This window comes from Carassius carassius, chromosome 9 (genome assembly GCF_963082965.1).
Source record: "Carassius carassius chromosome 9, fCarCar2.1, whole genome shotgun sequence".
Lineage (NCBI taxonomy): Eukaryota > Metazoa > Chordata > Actinopteri > Cypriniformes > Cyprinidae > Carassius > Carassius carassius.
In genome coordinates this window covers 29,933,697-29,953,926 of record NC_081763.1, presented here as the reverse complement: position 1 = coordinate 29,953,926, position 20,230 = coordinate 29,933,697, and the positions used below count along the sequence as shown (strand labels likewise).

The 20,230-nt window shown below is 40.4% G+C and overlaps 1 protein-coding gene across 1 annotated transcript; it reads right to left on the bottom strand.

Annotated features, from left to right (window-relative positions):
* Positions 1 to 1,375: 1,375 nt before the first annotated feature.
* LOC132149551 (TLC domain-containing protein 4-B) lies at positions 1,376 to 20,230 on the bottom strand. Its single transcript, XM_059558882.1, has 7 exons — positions 19,940 to 20,230; positions 11,327 to 11,479; positions 9,921 to 10,010; positions 4,987 to 5,045; positions 4,794 to 4,888; positions 3,902 to 3,975; positions 1,376 to 3,805 (listed from the first exon to the last, which is right to left on the bottom strand). Exons 2-7 carry the CDS (start codon positions 11,470 to 11,472, stop codon positions 3,475 to 3,477), a joined length of 795 nt encoding a protein of 264 aa, XP_059414865.1. The 5' UTR covers positions 11,473 to 11,479; positions 19,940 to 20,230; the 3' UTR covers positions 1,376 to 3,474.

Below are 20,230 nucleotides of genomic sequence, written 5' to 3'. Positions count from 1 at the left end.
AAGATCAATTTTCAGTTAGCATGAAGAATTAGCAAACAACTGCCAACGGTGCCAACAGAAAAGTGCTCTGAATGTAGTCCAAACATTCACTTCAAGAGTCAAATATCTACTTAAACCGACATAAAACAAACCTCCAGTAGATTTATGAACACATCAAAACATGTCATGATAAAGCCTTTCAAAAAGTGTGTGAAATTTGTGAAGCGAAAGCATGAGGATGAATAATTTGACCCACTAAATTGAAAAGTATTTAATTCACAAAACCATTCCACCTTGTAATTAAACGTGTAAAAAGAGAACCGAGTAAACAAAATAACAAAGTGAAACTAATTAACTTATCCGTCCAATCCAAAAAGAATAAGCACATTTATAAATACATTCAAAGGTTTGCAAGCAACCGAAATCATTGCTGCTTGAAAATCATTTCTGATTATTATCAATGTCGAAAACAGTTGTCATGCTTAATTTATTATTATTTTTTCTTGGAAACATGATTCATTTTGTTTCAAGATTCAAGAAAGTTAATAAAACCACCTTTTTGAACATTATTGACATAAATGTCTTTACAGTCGCGTTTGATAACTTTTATGCATTCTTGCCGAACAAAAGCATTACATTTTGAACAGTGGTGTAAACTGTCGCATTCAGCCAGTCAATAATCCTAAATGCAAAATAAGCGCACAAATGAACAATTCAGGACTGCTTTTTTATCATCTCACCTTTATTGATCTGTCATTTCTCTCCTTGACAGCTATTTGGACAATATTATTATTAGTGGTCATGCATATCATCCATCGGTTTCAAAGTGTATAGACACAGGGGCTCTAAGGGGCCTCTGTTGGGTGTTGATTTTCACATTCATATTTCCAGATATGATCGGATCCACAACAGTAATGTGTTTAAAAAAAAAAAAAGTTAAAATCGATCAAATCAAGAGATCGGAGAACTGAACTACTACAATAATCCAACAGTTCTGTGCTCATTTTCGTATTATAATCACATCTTAAAAGTGACTTCTACTTCAAGACTGAAAGTATATACACACACATAGAGATTCAATACTGGCATTGGTCTAGTCACCGAATTGCACATAGAAAATGATTCTATTGAATACCAAGATGTCTGAACAAAAGCCAGACAGTATTAGAACGAATTAAAAATCCCCGTCCAAACATCTGGACCGGTAGGAGAATCTGTCTAGTCACCCTTTTATAGATTATTGCTCCTTATTGATAATCAGAATCAAATATGGGTGCTCCAATGCACCAAAGCAATTTAAAATGTCTAAATAAATCCAAATCATTTAGTTGGTGACTGCTCATTTTTAAAACCATGTGTGCTAAAAACACTGACCTGACACTGACTTGGGGCGCTCTTTGGGATCATGAAAAACACTTTTGTCTTGGTTTTATTCTTGGTGTATCTGCTCTACGTGAGGAATTGACCCAAACGAGAGCAGGCAAGTGCGGCACAGATTATTACAAAGATCTTTGTAAACAATGTACCAATAAAATCCAATGGGACATTTGATATGGGGCATCCCATCTACTATGTTTATCCCAGATAAAGCCTTTTTTCACACTCTCCCACTCTTGAATCCACAATGACATAGGAGTTTAAGCTTTAGTTTTGTGATAACTCCATAGCTGCTTTAGACTAGTACAATCCTATCTATCCTTATTATATTAATTTATATACTCAAATGTTGTAGCTTACATAGCAATAGGCAAATATATGTGACCGTTCTACAGAAAACAATCAATAACTGTAGAGAAATGTCAGTTTTTATGAATATTGAACCTTTTTTGCCAATAAAATTTATTATTTTGAGTATCGCCAATCAGTTTGTACAGTAGATGAACGTCCTATTGAATTTCAGTCAGCCCTCAAAATGACAAATATTACAATATCAATGTCACAAATGGCATTTCGATTGTGCAAGGGTTGTGTGGATGACGTACCATAAAGCCGAACCTCCTTTGCATTTCCATAAACACGAAGATTGCAGCTCATTTCAGACATTCTAGATACATATAATAATTACATGACCAAATGGCCATTTTGTTCTTCAAAACATCACCCGAATATATTTCTATTGTCACAGCTTCACATGATCAAGGCCTGGAGGATGATTTTGGTTATTTCGAATCATGGATATAAGGCAAAATACTACATTTCCCACAATCCTCTCCCAATGTCATTCAAAATAACATTCATTTTAAAAGTGCACCTGAACTCCAAAAGAGAAACACTAGCTCTGACTACAGAGGGATTTAGTCTTGTCAAATACTTGGCAGGAATAAGTACTGCATATGTTTTTTGTTTTTTTACACACATATATACTGTATTGTAATGCCATAGCGCAACACAACATGAGTTGACATGCCCAGCTGACACTCACATTCAAGAGAATCACAACAGCATTCATGAATCATGACAAAAGCCTAAACGCCAGGCTGGAAGCTCTGGTGACCAACATGCTGAGAAACCCCCCAAAAACATGAATTTGGCAGGAAGAAAATGACTGAGATGTGAAGTTGCACCAGTTCCCATCAGGCCTTGAGGTGTTGAATGTTTAAATAATCTGCATGGTGAGAACAAAACTGTTTAAACCCAGTGCATGTCATGCAACTTGAGCGTGTTGGAGAAAAGCAAAGGCTCTAGAAAAGACAAGAAATGGATAAAGCACTACAGTTTCCGCAAATCTACCGCAAAAATGTGACCTCACATGGTCAGAAATGAAGCATGCACACAGGTATTTGCTAAAGGAATCCACCTTTCACTCTATTTCCACATGGAAAATGCTTCCTGGAAATGCATGAGTTCTAGAAGTCTGGACTATTAAAGCCAAGGCTGTGAGTGTTCCTCGAGTCCATGCGGCGTTCGTCCTTGCGCTTGACACGTTGTGAGAGGTAGATCTGAGGTTTCCAAGAGACTTGCAACCGGTCAGACTGACAACGACGTGAGATTGAGCAGAGCTGATGAGCACTTCCGACCAAATGAGCAACCAACAAGCTGCGGATGTTCAAACTTGGAGTTCACCGAGGCACATCAGTGTAAATATCACAGGGAACACGGCTCCCGAAGCAACCGCGATTGGTTTCGAGAAAAACATGGATGGGTGCTGACTGGCTAAGGCTTCGACGGAGATCTGATGGGACTTTTCATGGTCACAAGCTCACACGTTCATGTTCTATTGCTTCTCCTTGTGCTTGGAGGCACTTTGGTTGTGTTTGAGGCATAACAGGTTAGTTTATCGGCTCGACTTTCACCGGCGTAGGTGAAGTCAGAGTGTCTGTACATGAAGCAGAGGAAAAAAAAAAAAAAAAAAAAATTTCACACTTGGATGACGAAACCCTCTCCTCTCAACCTCGAGAAATTGTTTCGAGAGCACATTCATCCAGAGCGCAAAATAAAGACTCAGAAGTTGCTATATTCATGTCTAATCTAATCTGTCATCCTAGCGGATGATTCTCAGTCTGTGTGGTTGTTGGTGTAATTGGTCTTTTTGGAGTCCACTTTGGCTCCTCTTAGCTTGCCAGTGATGACCTTGTAGCAGCCGCGGGCGATTTTGTACATCCAGATTGTGTTCAGGATATCCAAGCAAACGCAGGATACGATCCAGGCCACCTGAACTGCCAGACCGAGGCTTTCGAACGTTGGCGTACCGAAGATGGCAAACACTTTGGCCCAGTAGGGAGGCATCACGGCGATCCGCACCAGGAAGAAGACGATCGCCATTGCAACGCCATTGCCGACAACCAGCGGGTGAGTACGAGGGTAAGCTAACGCTTCGAAAAACCACCTGCAGAGAGAGAAATAGAGGTCAAATGAGACACTCAGCAACTGGCAAGCAAATGGATCTACACAAAACCTCTTCACAGGAATAAGTGAATCTCACCTTTGATTCACAAATGGTGTTGACAGTTCTGAAATCAGTCGGAAGTTTGCAAAATAAGGAAGCACTCCACGAGTCTGAAAAAAAAAATGTAGATCATTTGTTTGAATACCTCTCCTATGATGAACATCTTGAGAGCAATTGATTTTTTAGGTGTTCTAACCATCCTGCTCCAACTATTAATAATAGTATATTTATTAGTATTTACAAAATGTATATTATTATTTAAAAACAAGTAGTGAAACTTTAGTATTAATATCTGAAAAAAAGCTTAATCAGCCAAATCAAAGACAGGGAGGTGTAACCAACACGTCTAACTAACTGACTAGGCTTATTATTGTTAACTTAAAAAAAATAAAAACTAATATTAAGGGGTTTTTTTACTTACAAAATGATATAAACGTTCTCTAAAGTCAAATAAAATATAAAAACAAGTTTTATTCCAGCAACATTTCTCATTTTAATTGAGTTAACCTTGATGTACCGAAATAACTAAAATACTGAAATAAAAACAATAAAAGCTAGACATACAAAAAAATATGAAAACTCCCAAAAAACATTATTAAAACTATAAATATAAACATAAAAACTGATTCCAAATATTAGTAAACACTATAATAGTTTCTTAAATGACACTAAAATAATACAGTAACAAACTTACAAAATAAATAATGACACAATCCTAAGAAAACCAAGGCAATTTGTGATATTCAAAGACAATATTAAAAATGACAAAAATCTGTTGAAAACGACACTTTAGAGACTTATGTAAGAACTTTCCTTTAAAAAAAAGCTTCTCACATTTATTTGAATTTTATCATCAAATATGTTATATTTTTAGCCTTATTTATAGTAAATATCCACAATTTCAAGAGCTTTCCATGTCCATACTCACCAGCACAAATCCATAAGCATACAGCGCCGCCAAGTGGTGACAGACAAAAAACACGTCTCCCATGGTCCTCCAGTTACAAGCTAGAAGCACCAGGTCTGAGAGAAGAAGAGACGATAGAAGAGAGAAAAAAAATGTAGACAAACCTGAAAAGATCTGTGTGTAATCTGTGCTTGAATAAAACGAAGCTTCATACCATAGAACAGGTATCCACAGGTGATGGCCACATTGAGCTTTACCAAGTTGGGATCACCCCTGAGGGAGGAAAAACAAATGCTACAGCTCAACAAAACTGTACAAGAAATGCAGTCAGTCAGCAACGGAAGCATTTGGATTGAACAAGACTAACACGAACTGCTTCTTTCTGAAGGGTGTAATCCGTAAAAGCGTCACCTCCCAGCTGTTTCTGAATCGAATCGATATTCTGGAGACATCTGGAATGCTGGTAATCTACAGCGTTTGCATGTAATTATATCTTGTAAGCAAAAACATATATGGCTAATGGCAAATATACTATAAAATGTTTATTGTGTGAAACTAATTTCCATCAGATTGTTAGTGACACTGGTTGTGTTGAATTCAAGTTGTTAAAGCAAAGGTGTTTGTTGGTTTGAGTAGGGTTGGGAATCATTAGAAAATGATTTTTTAATCAATGAATGGTGTAAATGAAAACATTCCCCAACAAATCATACACTGCAAAAAATGCTTCTCAAGCTTAGATTTTGTCTAGTTTCCAGCCCAAAATATCTAAAAATTATTAAATCAAGACTGATTTTCTAGACAACTGAAACTGGTTGTCTTGTTATCAGAAAAAAACAAGTCAAAATTAAGTGAGTTTTACAATTTTAAATAAGATTATTTTTGCTTACCCCATTTGCAGATTATTTAGCTCGTTTCAAGCAAAAACTCACTCAATTTTGACTTGTTTTTTTCTGATAACAATTCTTTGATAATTTGGCTGGAAACAAGAAACAAAAACTTTTTTTTGCAGTGTATGATATTCCTTAAATTGTTTTAATAAACAGTATTATTATTACGGATTACATTCTGTACAATAACAATATATTTCTGTCATAATTTCTTCTAGTTAAGCCGACTTTTCATTTTATGGGTTGTTACAGAATTCTGCTGCATGAATGAACGAATGAATGTAACTGTGACTTTTTATCTCACAATTCAGACTTTTTTCTTTGCATGTCAAAAAAAATTGCAAAATATAAACTCAGAACTGCAAGAAATGTAAGCACAAAAAAAAAATTCAGAGTTTATATCTCAATTCAGCTGCGAGTTTTAATATCGTAATTCTGCTTTTTTTCTCCCCTCACAAATCTGAGAATTTTTTTTTTTTTTTTTTGGAGATAAAGTGTCATTATACATTGAATTCCCTTGTAATGACTGGATTTCGTGATTCTGTCCGTGTTTTCCTCATTGCAGTAATGATAGATCTGATGGTCTGATTAGGTCCTTTTGAACAAAGACCAGAATTAAGAAAGACACTTTATACAGAGAAATTAAACCCATAAAACAGTAGAGCACTGCACTAAATGTAAAAGTAAACCACCCACAAAACCCTGGAGGAGACGAGCATCAAACACCACAGCATACGCTGGTTTAAACTGTTCGTTTTCATGAAAAATACACAGAGTTACAAACCTGTGCGAAATAAAAATGAACTTTTTCCACCAGTGGTCTAACATTAGATGCTCACAAAATAGAGAAATCAAATAAAGCATTTATTTTATATAATATTTCTGACAATTCTCTAACAGGGCATAGATATTAACCAATGTCTATTAAATCAAATGCAATAATTGTAATAATAATAATAATAATAATAATAATAATAATAAAGTACTTTGCCTAGGGTTATGATAGTAACTGGTACTAAAACCATAAAAAACTGAATAAAATATAATATAAAAAAAAAAGATAATGCCAAGGTAACATTTCTCATCTTCGTTTAGTTTAACTTGAAGTGCTAAAATAACTAAAACTATATAAACTAAAATTAATAATATAAAAAAAAAAAAAAAATTTATATATATATATATATATATAAAATTATATATATATATATATATATAGACATGTAGAAAAACTAATAAGAATACACAACAAAATGACTAAACCAAACTAAAATTAAAACGAAAACAGAAAATATTCAAATAAATCCTAAATCAAAATATCAAAAAAAAAAAATGTATAGCATAGCCAATGATAGTAAAATAACCAGTTATAATTTAGCACAAAAAAAAAAAATCAACTATTAATAATTACTAATTAAAAATCTTCTAAAAATTATTTTTAAGTGTTAATCTGTTTTATCTATTTCTTCTACGGGACATGTTATCCTAACATTAACCTTTCACCAACATAATTATCAAGTTCATATTCATAGCTGAGCACAGATAACCCATGGCTTAGGAAAAAAAATATTTAGGCCAAAGTTGAATCTGACAGACAGACACACCTAATCAAGATTCTTCACCTTAGATCTCATTCAGTTCACTATCTGGACAAGCAGGTCATCTTTAGAGAACAGATTCACACAACTGACCCGACGAGTCGAATGAAAGCCACTTTCATGTAAGGAAGGATGACGGCCGTTACTAGGGCTGCACGATATTGGGAAAAAAATGACATTGCGATATTTTATTTTTCTGCGATATATATTGCGATATTTTTTCTTACAAACAAAAATGGGTTGAGCACACTTACATTCTCATTTTAAATGATTTAAACATCGACACCATCGTGTCAACTGATTCATCTGCGGGAGGGAGAGAGCAAGACAGCGTTCGTGTTGTTTGAAAACGGCTCGCTCTCTCTCTCTCAATTCAATTCATATTGCTTTATTGGCATGACATACAAAGGTACATATTGCCAAAGCATTGTACATAGCAGAATAGAAACAAACAAAACAAAAATACATATATATTCATAAGAAAAAAAAATCATGCAAAATAAATCCATATACATTTCTATAAACATTGATGGTACTTCTAATGTACTCTCTGTCTGTCTCTCTCGCGCGCGCTCTCTCTCTCTCTGTCTCTCTCGCGCGCGCTCTCTCTCTCTCTGTCTCTGTCTCTCTGTCTCTCTCTCTCTCTCTCTCTCACGTGCGCGCTCTCTCTCTCTGTGTCTCTCACGCGCGCGCTCTCTCTCTGTGTCTCTCGCGCGCGCTCTCTCTCTCCGTCTCTCTCGCGCGCTCTCTCTCTCTCTGTCTCTCTCGCGCGCTCTCTCTCTCTCTCTGTCTCTCTCTCTCTCTCTCACGTGCGCGCTCTCTCTCTCTGTGTCTCTCACGCGCGCGCTCTCTCTCTGTGTCTCTCGCGCGCGCTCTCTCTCTGTGTCTCTCGCGCGCGCTCTCTCTCTCCGTCTCTCTCGCGCGCTCTCTCTCTCTCTGTCTCTCTCGCGCGCGCTCTCTCTCTCTCTGTCTCTGTCTCTCTGTCTCTCTCTCTCTCTCTCTCTCACGTGCGCGCTCTCTCTCTCTGTGTCTCTCACGCGCGCGCTCTCTCTCTGTGTCTCTCGCGCGCGCTCTCTCTCTCCGTCTCTCTCGCGCGCTCTCTCTCTCTCTGTCTCTCTCGCGCGCTCTCTCTCTCTCTGTCTCTCTCGCGCTCCCTCTCTCTCTGCCCTGTTAAACTTGCATGTGGTTTTCAGTCCTGTCAATTATAAACTTTCACTCTATGATGGTTAAGCTGTGCAATTAATCCGCGAATCACATTCGTCAAGGGCAGGGGAGTAGCTGGCCCGTACAGTTAATGAATAACGGATCAACTACGACAGCCTACATCGCACATCCTGCGATGTGACTATCGTGGATTCGTACATCGCGATATCGATGCTTAAACGACACATCGTGCAGCCCTAGCCGTTACTATAAAACACAAAGAGATCAGCTTGAAGTAGTCTAACTCTTCAGGCGAGACCGGATCAAGTTAACTGGGGTAAGGCTATCATCTCTGACAGCGTTTCACAAACAAAAGCCCAATGACTGAACAAATTCAACTTTTTTTCAACAATGTGTTGAGTCACAGGTGGCTTTTGCATCCTTCATTATGTAAATAATGACGTTAAAAAAAATGTCTGTTACCATCAGCCCTGAAATGCATTGTTTATAGACCGATATATATTAATATTGATAACAGTGTAGCTTGAGATGCACAATGCAATTTACCTACATTAGGAACTGGATATTTACAACTCATGCTGCTCAGACGTCTCACAACAAGAACTGCTAAATAAAGACAAAAATCTTTCTAAACGATGCCATGATCCCACTGAAGAGTCACGTGATCCGGCAGAGGAAGGGTCTGGGAACCGGTGGTTTCCTAATGAAAGGGCGCTTTGCTAGGGAAGATTAAAAACTCTATGATCTGAGAGATCGAGAAGGGAGAGGGGAAAACAGACAACAGATCGGGGTTGCACTCGGAAATGCCAAAAGAAGGAGAGATGAACAGAAGTGAGATGGAAAGGAGACATGCACTCTGTTCCTAGTGAGCTGCCTTGCTGTGTAATTTGGAACGCTTTAAAAAAAACAGCAACTTCACGAGCAACAGAACCACGAATCAAAAAACAGTATACACTAATCTTTTTTAATGTGTTATTATTATCAGGCTATAAAGTAGGTCTAGGTAGATAGCTCACTAGGTTTTGGACCAGAGCTAGAAAGGACAACCACTAAAGACTAATTACCATTCTTCCCCTTCAGGATGCAAAGATGCAGACCAAACAGGCAGCAGGCAGAAAAGAAAATATTAAAGAGAGGGAAAGAAGAAAAGGAAAATGAAGAAAAGAAGACAAATGAGACGGCAGTCGTGTGCCCTGGCGACTACAGAAGACACATCACTGATGATGACAGAGCAAAAGTTTCAATTAAAACTTTTGGGTAAAGCAAGATTCTCTCAATTGGACATATAAACCTAGATATGGGGACTCAATTATTGATTGGTACGAATTGTAGGTTTGATTGTCGCAATTTAGGACCTTTATGGATTCAAAAATAGCTGTTCTGCTAAAGACCCATATTTTTGTGTTTGTTTTTAAACAGTAAAAAAATAAAAATCATGATATGCAAAAAATGTACACAGAGTTGTACAAAACCACCCTGTATTTGAACGCTCTGCAACATACCAGACCGGGTCTTCATTGACGGCATCGTCGTACCAGAGGATATAGACGCAGAACAGCCCCACAATTAACGCATGGACTGTGGACACAAGCCTGAGGACGTAAAAGATGAAAGAACATTTCAGTAATCATCAAAGTTTGAGTTTGGTGAACTTCCTGTACAGTTGTCTATTCATTTCAAGGATTCAAATCCAGTGCATGAATTTAGCCATGCTGGCACCAAACAAACCCTTACAAGTATATAGTCAATAATTAAACTGTGCCAAGGGCCACAAAAAGTCATTGAATCATTTGCACATTGGGTCAAAAGAAATCAGCTTTAGGAACATCACACAGATAACATGATGCTGACACAGTAGGAAATGATATCTACGGTAGATAGCGGACAGTGAAGGAACTATGATTTGATCTGATGCATTAGTCTGAGTGTGTGTGTTTGGGAGAAATCATTGTCTGTGGACTGTAGACTTTCATATCTGTTATCTGCACAGTGTGAGAAACCCCTGTGTGTGCCACTATCTGACAGCACACAAACCAAAAGGACAAAAACTTACGATCCAATGCTTTGTTTTATTGATTTATTTATTTTGCATTCTCTGTTCCACCCCATTAAGTGAATAAAATAATCAAGGAAATGCTTTGCTATCGCATTACCTGATTACATTCATCCCTTGATAGTGTGAAAAATGTTTCATCATTCAGGCAGAAGGTTTCAAACCGGTATCCGTAAACTCGTTTAAAAAGAGATAAGCAAACTATTGTGCAAAATACTCAAAGACATCTTATTCTAATTACAAGTATATTATTGTACAATTAAAAAAAGGGGTCTTTATAGGGAAAGAATTGCATTTTATAGAGAGTGCAAAGAATCAATGCAACTGGTTCTGTGCTCCCATGACATTGTCAAAGCGTTTAGATTTGCTAACAGAATATCTTATCAGTTTATTTCATAAAAGACATGTCATGACTTTTAAAACAACATAAGCGGTCAAAACAAGAACAGGAGGTATTTAGCATCTTCTAAAAACAGTTCAAGGTTAAAAAAAACATGTGTTTAACCTCTGACATGTTATATAACCATGTAACGTATTGTACAGAGACCTATCTCTTCCTAAGTGCTGTAAGGTCAAAGTTAACCAGGTTCAAAAGATTGTAAAGAGAAAAGTTGATTAGACCAAACTGCCTTCACCTACATTACACAATACAGTACAGTACAGAGATCACCAGATCGCACTCACGCACAACTACTTCATGAATGACATTTGCAAGCTTCTTTGCATTTTTGAAAACATTCTTCAAAAAAAGATAATTCTCTCATTTGACTGGATTCTAATATCATATATTCTCTCGATCTTAAACTTCCATTGCAATATCATTTAACGCATTTCTAACCACAGAGCAGGTGATACCTGGAGTTCCAGTCGTTGAATTTGTTTGGAGGAAGTTTCCCGTAACCCTGCGTGAAGTTGGAAGACAGAATGGGACTGACGCACGAGAAGAACAGCTGAAACCCCACGAAGCTGCCGGCCACCACATACACCTCTCTCATATCCATCTCTCACCTGCACAAGAGACATCACAACACACACAGTCACATCTGTGCTCTTACCTGTGTCTACTCTGACAGGATCCGCAATCTGCACATTCATTACACAAAACATTCATCTGTTTGTGAGTGAAGAAGCAGTCTAACAAAGAAAGTTATTAAAAGTGCATTATTGTGGATGAAGTCATTGTTTTCAATTGTTCAAAGAAGAGTATCACGGTGGAGAAAGAGTGATGGAGAATGTGAGAGCAGCAATGAGAGAGACACATTTTCTTACTTTTTTTCTGAAAAATATTTATGTTTCTGTTCCCACTAAAAAAAAAAAGTAATAGTTTGGTTGTTAAATTTTCAAAAGAGAAAAGAGAACAAATAGCTAAAAACAATCTACACACATCTGCAGTTACAGGTTTAGCAGGATTTTATCCAGATTCACGTAACATTCTTAAGATTAAAATTCTAACTGCCATTTCTCTCTTATTTTTAAGGAAATAAGAACATTTCGTCATCCCCAAAAATACAAATGTTCTATTCTATTTTAAATAAAATTGTTCTTAAAACAAAACTTAAAAATCGTTATAAATTAAGTTTTGATAACCTAAAATGTGTCTAAAATCTTTTAAATGCAACTTGTTTTAAAAGGTAAAATGTTCAGTTTCAAATACTGTGCATTACAACATAACAAGAAAATTATTCTGTGACAGTTGAAGTCATTAAACATTTCATGCAATTTACATTCAATCTTAGCGACTGCAAAAGTTAAGAGATTGTACCGTTAAGATTGACCTGTGTAAAGTTTTGAATAGTTTGTATTAAACAATGCAACCTCATGTACAGGATAGAATAAAATCAGATCATACTGATAATAATTTTATTATATTGTTAACAAATTAATTTTATTCTTAAATGTAAATGCCATCCATCCATCCATCTTCTTCTGCTTATCCGGGGCCGGGTCGCGGGGGCAGCAGTCTAAGCAGAGAACCCCAGACTTCCCTCTCCCTAGACACTTCCTCCAGCTCTTCTGGGGGGACACGAGGCGTTCCCAGGCCAGCCGGGAGACATAGTCTCTCCAGCGTGTCCTAGGTCTTCCCCGGGGTCTCCTCCCAGTGGGACGCGCCCGGAACACCTTCCCTGGAAGGCGTCCAGGAGGCATCCGGAACAGATGCCCGAGCCACCTCAGCTGACCCCTCTCGATGTGGAGGAGCAGCGGCTCTACTCTGAGCTCCTCCCGGGTGACTGAGCTTCTCACCCTATCTCTAAGGGAACGCCCAGCCACCCTGCGGAGAAAGCTCATTTCGGCCGCCTGTATCCGGGATCTTGTCCTTTCGGTCATGATCCAAAGCTCATGACCATAGGTGAGAGTAGGAACGTAGATTGACCGGTAAATCGAGAGCTTCGCCTTGCGGCTCAGCTCTTTCTTCACCACGACAGACCGGTACATCGACCGCATTACTGCAGAAGCTGCACCGATCCGTCTGTCAATCTCCCGTTCCATCCTTCCCTCACTCGTGAACAAGACCCCAAGATACTTAAACTCCTCCACTTGAGGCAGGAACTCTCCACCAACCTGAAGTGGGCAAGCCACCCTTTTCCGACTGAGGACCATGGCCTCGGATTTGGAGGTGCTGATTCTCATCCCAGCCGCTTCACACTCGGCTGCAAACCGTCCCAGTGCATGCTGAAGGTCCTGGCTTGATGAAGCCAACACGACAACATCATCCGCAAAGAGCAGAGACGAAATCGTGTTGTCACCAAACCTGACCCCCTCCGGCCCCTGGCTGCGCCTAGAAATTCTGTCCATAAAAATCATGAACAGAACCGGCGACAAAGGGCAGCCCTGCCGGAGTCCAACACGTACCGGGAACAAGTCTGACTTACTGCTGGCAATACGAACCAAGCTCCTGCTCTGGTCGTACAGGGACCGGATAGCCCTTAGAAAAGGGCCCCGGACCCCATACTCCCGGAGCACCCTCCACAGGCCGCCGCGAGGGACACAGTCGAATGCCTTCTCCAAATCCACAAAGCATATGTGGACTGGTTGGGCAAACTCCCATGAACCCTCCAGCACCCCGTAGAGGGTATAGAGCTGGTCCAGTGTTCCACGGCCTGGACGAAAACCACACTGTTCCTCCTGAATCCGAGGTTCTACTATCGGCCGGATTCTCCTCTCCAGTACCCTGGCATAGACTTTCCCAGGGAGGCTGAGAAGTGTGATCCCCCTGTAGTTGGAACACACCCTCCGGTCCCCCTTCTTAAAAAGAGGGACCACCACCCCGGTCTGCCATCCCAGAGGCACCGTCCCCGACTGCCACGCGATGCTGCAGAGGCGTGTCAGCCAAGACAGCCCCACAACATCCAGAGACTTGAGGTACTCAGGGCGGATCTCATCCACCCCCGGTGCCTTGCCACCGAGGAGTTTCTTGACTACCTCGGTGACTTCAGCTTGGGTGAAGGACGAGTCCACATCTGAGCCCTCAGCCTCTGCTTCCTCAATGGAAGACGTGACAGCGGGATTGAGGAGATCCTCGAAGTATTCCTTCCACCGTCCAACGACATCCCCAGTTGAGGTCAACAGCTCCCCACCTCTACTGTAAACAGCATTGGTAGGGCACTGCTTCCCTCTCCTGAGGCGCCGGACGGTTTGCCAGAATCTCTTCGAGGCCGACCGATAGTCCTTCTCCATGGCCTCACCGAACTCCTCCCAGGCCCGAGTTTTTGCCTCCGCAACCACCCGGGCTGCAGTCCGCTTGGCCTGCCGGTACCTATCAGCTGCCTCAGGAGTCCCACAAGCCAACCAGGCCCAATAGGACTCCTTCTTCAGCTTGACGGCATCCCTTACTTCCGGTGTCCACCACCGGGTTCGGGGATTGCCGCCTCGACAGGCACCGGAGACCTTACGGCCACAGCTCAGAGCGGCCGCTTCGACAATGGAGGTGGAGAACATGGTCCACTCGGACTCAATATCTCCAGCCTCCCTCGGGATCCGGTCGAAGCTCTGCCGGAGGTGGGAGTTGAAGATCTCTCTGACAGGAGGCTCTGCCAAACGTTCCCAGCAGACCCTCACAGTACGTTTGGGTCTGCCGAGTCTGTCCAGCTTCCTCCCCCGCCATCGGATCCAACTCACCACCAGGTGGTGATCAGTTGACAGCTCCGCCCCTCTCTTCACCCGAGTGTCCAAGACATACGGCCGGAGGTCGGATGAAACGACCACAAAGTCGATCATCGACCTACGGCCTAGGGTGTCATGGTGCCACGTGTACTGATGGACACCCTTATGCTTGAACATGGTGTTCGTTATGGACAAGCTGTAACTAGCACAGAAGTCCAATAACTGAACACCACTCGGGTTCAGATCAGGGGGGCCGTTCCTCCCAATCACGCCCCTCCAGGTGTCACTGTCGTTGCCCACGTGGGCGTTGAAATCCCCCAGTAAAACGACGGAGTCCCCAGTCGGAGCACTTTCCAGCACCCCTCCCAGAGACTCCAAGAAGGCCGGGTACTCTGCACTGCCGTTCGGCCCGTAGGCACAAACGACAGTGAGAGACCTATCCCCGACCCGAAGGCGCAGGGAAGCGACCCTCTCGTTCACCGGGGTAAACTCCAACACATGGCAGCTGAGCTGGGGGGCTATAAGCAGACCCACACCAGCCCGCCGCCTCTCACCATGGGCAACTCCAGAGTGGTGAAGAGTCCATCCTCTCTCGAGGAGTGTGGTTCCAGAGCCCAAGCTGTGCGTAGAGGTGATCCCGACTATCGCTAGTCGGAACCTCTCAACCTCACGCACAATCTCGGGCTCCTTTCCCGCCAGTGAGGTGACATTCCACGTCCCTAGAGCTAGTTTCCGTGTCCAGGGATCGGGCTGTCGAGGCCCCCGCCTTCGACTGCTGCCCGATTCTCTAAGCACCGGCCCCTTACAGTCCCTCCTGTAGGTGGTGAGCCCACGGGAAGGCGGCCCCACGTCGCTCCTTCGGGCTGAGCCCGGCCGGACCCCGTGGGGGGAGGCCCGGCCACCAGGCGCTCGCATACGAGCCCCAACCCCGGGCCTGGCTCCAGGGTGGGGCCCCGGCTGCGCCATACCGGGCGACGTCACGGTCCTTTTATGTGATCTTTTCATAAGGGGTTTGTGAACCGCTCTTAGTCTGACCCGTCGCCTAGGACCTGTTTGCCTTGGGAGACCCTACCAGGGGCATATAGCCCCGGACAACATAGCTCCTAGGGTCATTCGGGTACTCAAACCCCTCCACCACGTTAAGGTGGCAGTTCAAGGAGGAGCTTAAATGTAAATGTTCTTAGGAAAATATTTGAGAGAATAAAAAGATTAAAGCACTTACACTTATGCATTTGGTGGGTATTTATCCAAAGCAACCTATGTTATTCATTGGATTTAACATGCAATACAGTTTACACTAAAAATCACTTAACAGAATAATGAATATAAAAAGAGAAAACTGTAAGAAATTTCAGAGAAAATAAGCAAAGGAAACATCTAATTTTTAGGTCAAAGTCTCCAAATCTCAGAAAAATGAGCACCAGAGGCAAGAGGAATATAATAAGTGTGTGTCTCATTATAGAGAGGGTCACTGACCCCCAGCATGCTGAAGGGTCATATCGAGTCCTCTGGTATTTTTCAAGCTCTATCACTGTATGAAGCTATAACACACACACGCAGAAGAACTATTACACTTTGAATCAATGTCTCTTCAACAAAACATTTCTTCAAACTACTGCATCCAGCAATAAATCGGCTTTTAACTTAAACCAACCAAAAATAAAACACATTTTTGACATACTGTAATGCATTATTTTTAGTGTAGAATGCATGATTTTTCCAAACACGCTGGATTCTTCCACACAAACGTGCAGCTGTTCTTTTCAAATTCTTATGCATGGAACAAACTGAAGACATTTACTTGAACTTAGAAGAGAGGCTGAGGAATCTATTGCGAAACCTCTCATGATCGGGTCTAACACACAAACAATGGGCTTAAACGGACTATATAATCCCACCAGAGATGGCAGTAAACATTTTGCTGTACTTTATTAAGATTAAACTAACTATGGAATTACATTTGTTTCAATAATAATGAACGAAACTTTATAAAACTGAACATAACTTTTTCAGAAACTATCAAAAATATGCCATTACAAAAGAAGAAAAAAACAATGAAAACGAAAAAAATGAACTCAAAATTTAACAGGCTCTTAAAATATGCTTAATTCTTTGTTAATGTTTTTCAAAGATTCGTTTTCGCAAATCGTGGATTCTAAATTCATTGCCACAGATTTCGGTTACGTTTCGCAGTTTTTCGTTTGGTGTTTTGACACAAACCTCTCGTGGGGGCGGGGTTAACAGTGATCTACTCTGATTGGATAGTGAGCTTTTGATGGACAGGTGCTCTCTGACCGGGAAGTACAGACGTCACTCAGTGGCGCACATATTGGAAAGCTCTCGTGATTGTAATTTGTACTACTAAATATGTAAATAATATTTGACCTTCGATTGTCTCAGTCTGTAAAGATGAACTCTTGTCCTTCAAGGCAGCCTGAAGTAAGCTTGTGTTACTGAATGACAATAATAACCCGCAACAAACTGTTGCACAGTAACACAAGCTTACTTCAAGCTGCCTGGAGGACAAGCGGAGGTGGAAGATGACGCTGCTGCGTGTCTCTGTCTCCTGAAAGCTCATCTTCACTGAGACGATCGAAGGTCAAATATTATTTATATATTTAGTAACACAAGGCATGACGTATTGCATACAATTCACCGCGAGAGCTTTTTTTTTCTTTTTCTATGTTTATAAATGCAGAGAACAAAAACATACAAAGGTATAAACATAAATCACATAATATCCACCACAAAACAAAACAAAGAATAAAAAGAGGGCCAAAATCTAAACACAATTAAACAAGGAGATCAAAGGCAGAGCAAATCTAACAGTCCTTATAGCTTTCTTATTAGACACTGAGATTACATTCAAATAGTTTTCCATTTCTTTTAGGAAAACAGAAGACAGATTTACAGTTGGAGAATTTGCATTTGTGAATGTGAAATTTGTTTAGGATTTTTTTTTTAATTAATAACAAAACTGTTATTTTTGTTTGTGGGGTCAGAGTCATAATACCCAAATATAATGTTTTTCATATGTGCTGAGAAGCCTGGCAAAATCTTACAGTTGACAAACACACCGATATCATCCCAAAGTTTCTGAGTGTAGTGACATGACCAAAATAAGTGTACAGTTTCTTCAGAACTCGAACAAAAAGAGCATGTAAGATCAATGTCAGATTTAAACCTTTGTATACACTTATTTACAGGGTAGAACCTGTGTATGAGCTTAAAATAAATGTCTTTCACTTTGTCTGTGAAAAAGAATTTTTGCGGTATAGACCAGATTTAATCACCGCGAGAGCTTTCCAATATTTGCGCCACTGGGTGGCATCTGTACTTCCTGGTCAGAGAGCACCTGTCCATCAAAAGCTCACTATCCAATCAGAGTAGATCACTGTTAGCCCCGCCCCCACGAGAGGTTTGTGTCAAAACACCAAACGAAAAACTGCGAAACGTAAGCGAAATCTGTGGCAATGAATTTAGAATCCACGATTAGCGAAAACGAATCTTTGAAAAACATTAACAAAGAATGAAGCATATTTGAAGAGCCTGTTAAATTTGTGCGACTGAGTTCATTTTTTTTTCATTTTCATAGTGTTTTTCTTCTTTTGTAATGGCATATTTTTGATAGTTTCTGAAAAAGTTATTTATTTCGTTCATTATTATTGAAACAAATGTAATTCCATAACTAACAAGGGTTTTAATCATTTACCCAGGTACTGGCATTTGTTCAACAATTGATTGAAGAGGAGCAGATAGGGTCATGATGAGATCTGCACAATGTCTTTCTTTAATCTAGTACCCAGCCTTCTGTTAACACTTCCATTGTAAAACTATTTCTAGACTAAAAAAGGTGAGTGGCAACATGTGAGCTCCTGTGTAAAGGGCACGTATGGAGCACACTGTAGCAGTGAAGAGAGGTAATCTTTCAACAGCAATCAAACAATCAACCACCAGATAAACCACAGACTTTCATGGCTGGTCACTTGGCTGAAATTAATAAGATTTGAAAATAACGCACAAATTAATGTCAATTCCATTACATGACACATATACACCAAATATGGGTCATTGGCATAGGTTAGGCCTTCTCTTTTATGTTTGAGAGTTCCACCTCAGGCCCAGCACTGTGCAGTTTGAAGCATTAGTTGAGGCTTGAATTTGACAAATGTGTCTTACAGAAGCAGATGTGTAGTTGACAGGTATCTATTTATCACTTCACCCCAATATTATGCATTATAGGCTAATGAACAAAAGGGTCAGGAAGTCATTATACTAACCATGACATGGTGGAGGAAAATCTGCATGCCAAAATACCTGGATACCTTGGACTTGCCACCAAGTTAGCAGTCAGTTCTCTTTCAATGGATAAAAATAATAAGACATAGTCTGTTTCTGAATTAAACTCAAATAATAACTTCTGTGATGATATCATGATCAAGATCTGCAGTCATATATATTTAAATAAAAACATATATTTCAAGATATTTTACATACAGTACTGGAAGTGGATCAAAAAAGGTAAAGTTTAAAATGTTTTCTACTAACATCTAAAATAAATTTAAAAATGCAAATGACCTCATATTAATACAATATATTATACCCTTTTGTTTATTATATATATATATATATATATATACACACACACACACACTTTTTTTTTTTTTTTTACAATGCATATTTAATTTTAGAGGGTAGAGTTAAAAGTTAAAAGTCTGGCCAGGGCAGAAGGCCAAAATAGTGATTCTAATAGATCTCACTTTGTAACAAATAAAGTACACACTCATAAAGTTTAAATGCATTTAATGCTTTTCTTCAAAAGGAGAAGGAACATTTCCTTAATATCATCACTCACATTTTAAATGGTCTATTTTAAGAGACGTTTGACAACGAAAAATCTGTCACCATAAATTATGCGGAAGCTTGCGCCACTGAACAATTTCAGTTTCGCCTGAATAACAGTGCCAACAATTTCCGATTCGAAATTTGAATTTCTGAATTCTACATTCACGCGTTCTCTGAAATGTAAAAGCGAGCGGCTGCGTCATAATTCCCGGTAGGTGCGTCATAATGCGCTGCATAATAATATGCGTAACCGTCCGTCAACGACAAAACGAGCACGCAGGGAACACGGCCGCTTTAACGCGAGGAAATATGTTGCATGCATGTGCAGTGCGTAAGAATATTCTGCACACGCAGCGACTTGAATGAGTGTCCAACGCAACTCTGTCGCGCTAAACTTTACTATTCATCAGTGATCATCAGTCGCCTTTAACAATGGCCGTGTAAATAATGCATGTGACAGGTGGAGAGAGCGATGCTTCTGTGCATACACGCTGTGCGAATGACATCCACAGTGTACATTACCTGAGAACAGTCTCATAGATCCGTGTAAACGTGTCCAGATCCTGTTGTCTGCTTTCTTCTGTCCACGAACCCAGCTTTATCTAATGGCCGACGGCTAGCGAGCGCTTTCCCCACTCGCTGTCTTCAAACCCGCTCGTCCTCTGTGGCGCACTGGCGAATAAACCTGTATTTCTGGTGAGAGGCCATTTCCCACCTTTAAAAAACACGCAAGATTCCGTGAAGCTCCACTGCGTCCGCTGCACCAAAGACTGCGTTTCTCCACCGTAATATGGACAGGCTCCGCCCACTCCA

Coding starts and splice junctions, on each gene's coding strand:
- LOC132149551 (XM_059558882.1), bottom strand. CDS start 11,472: ATGGATATGAGAGAGGTGTATGTGGTGGCCGGCAGCTTCGTGGGGTTT. Junction 10,011..11,326: donor TTCAACGACTGGAACTCCAG/GTATCACCTGCT, acceptor TTACGTCCTCAG/GCTTGTGTCCACAGTCCATG. Junction 4,889..4,986: donor CTGTGGATACCTGTTCTATG/GTATGAAGCTTC, acceptor TTCTTCTCTCAG/ACCTGGTGCTTCTAGCTTGT.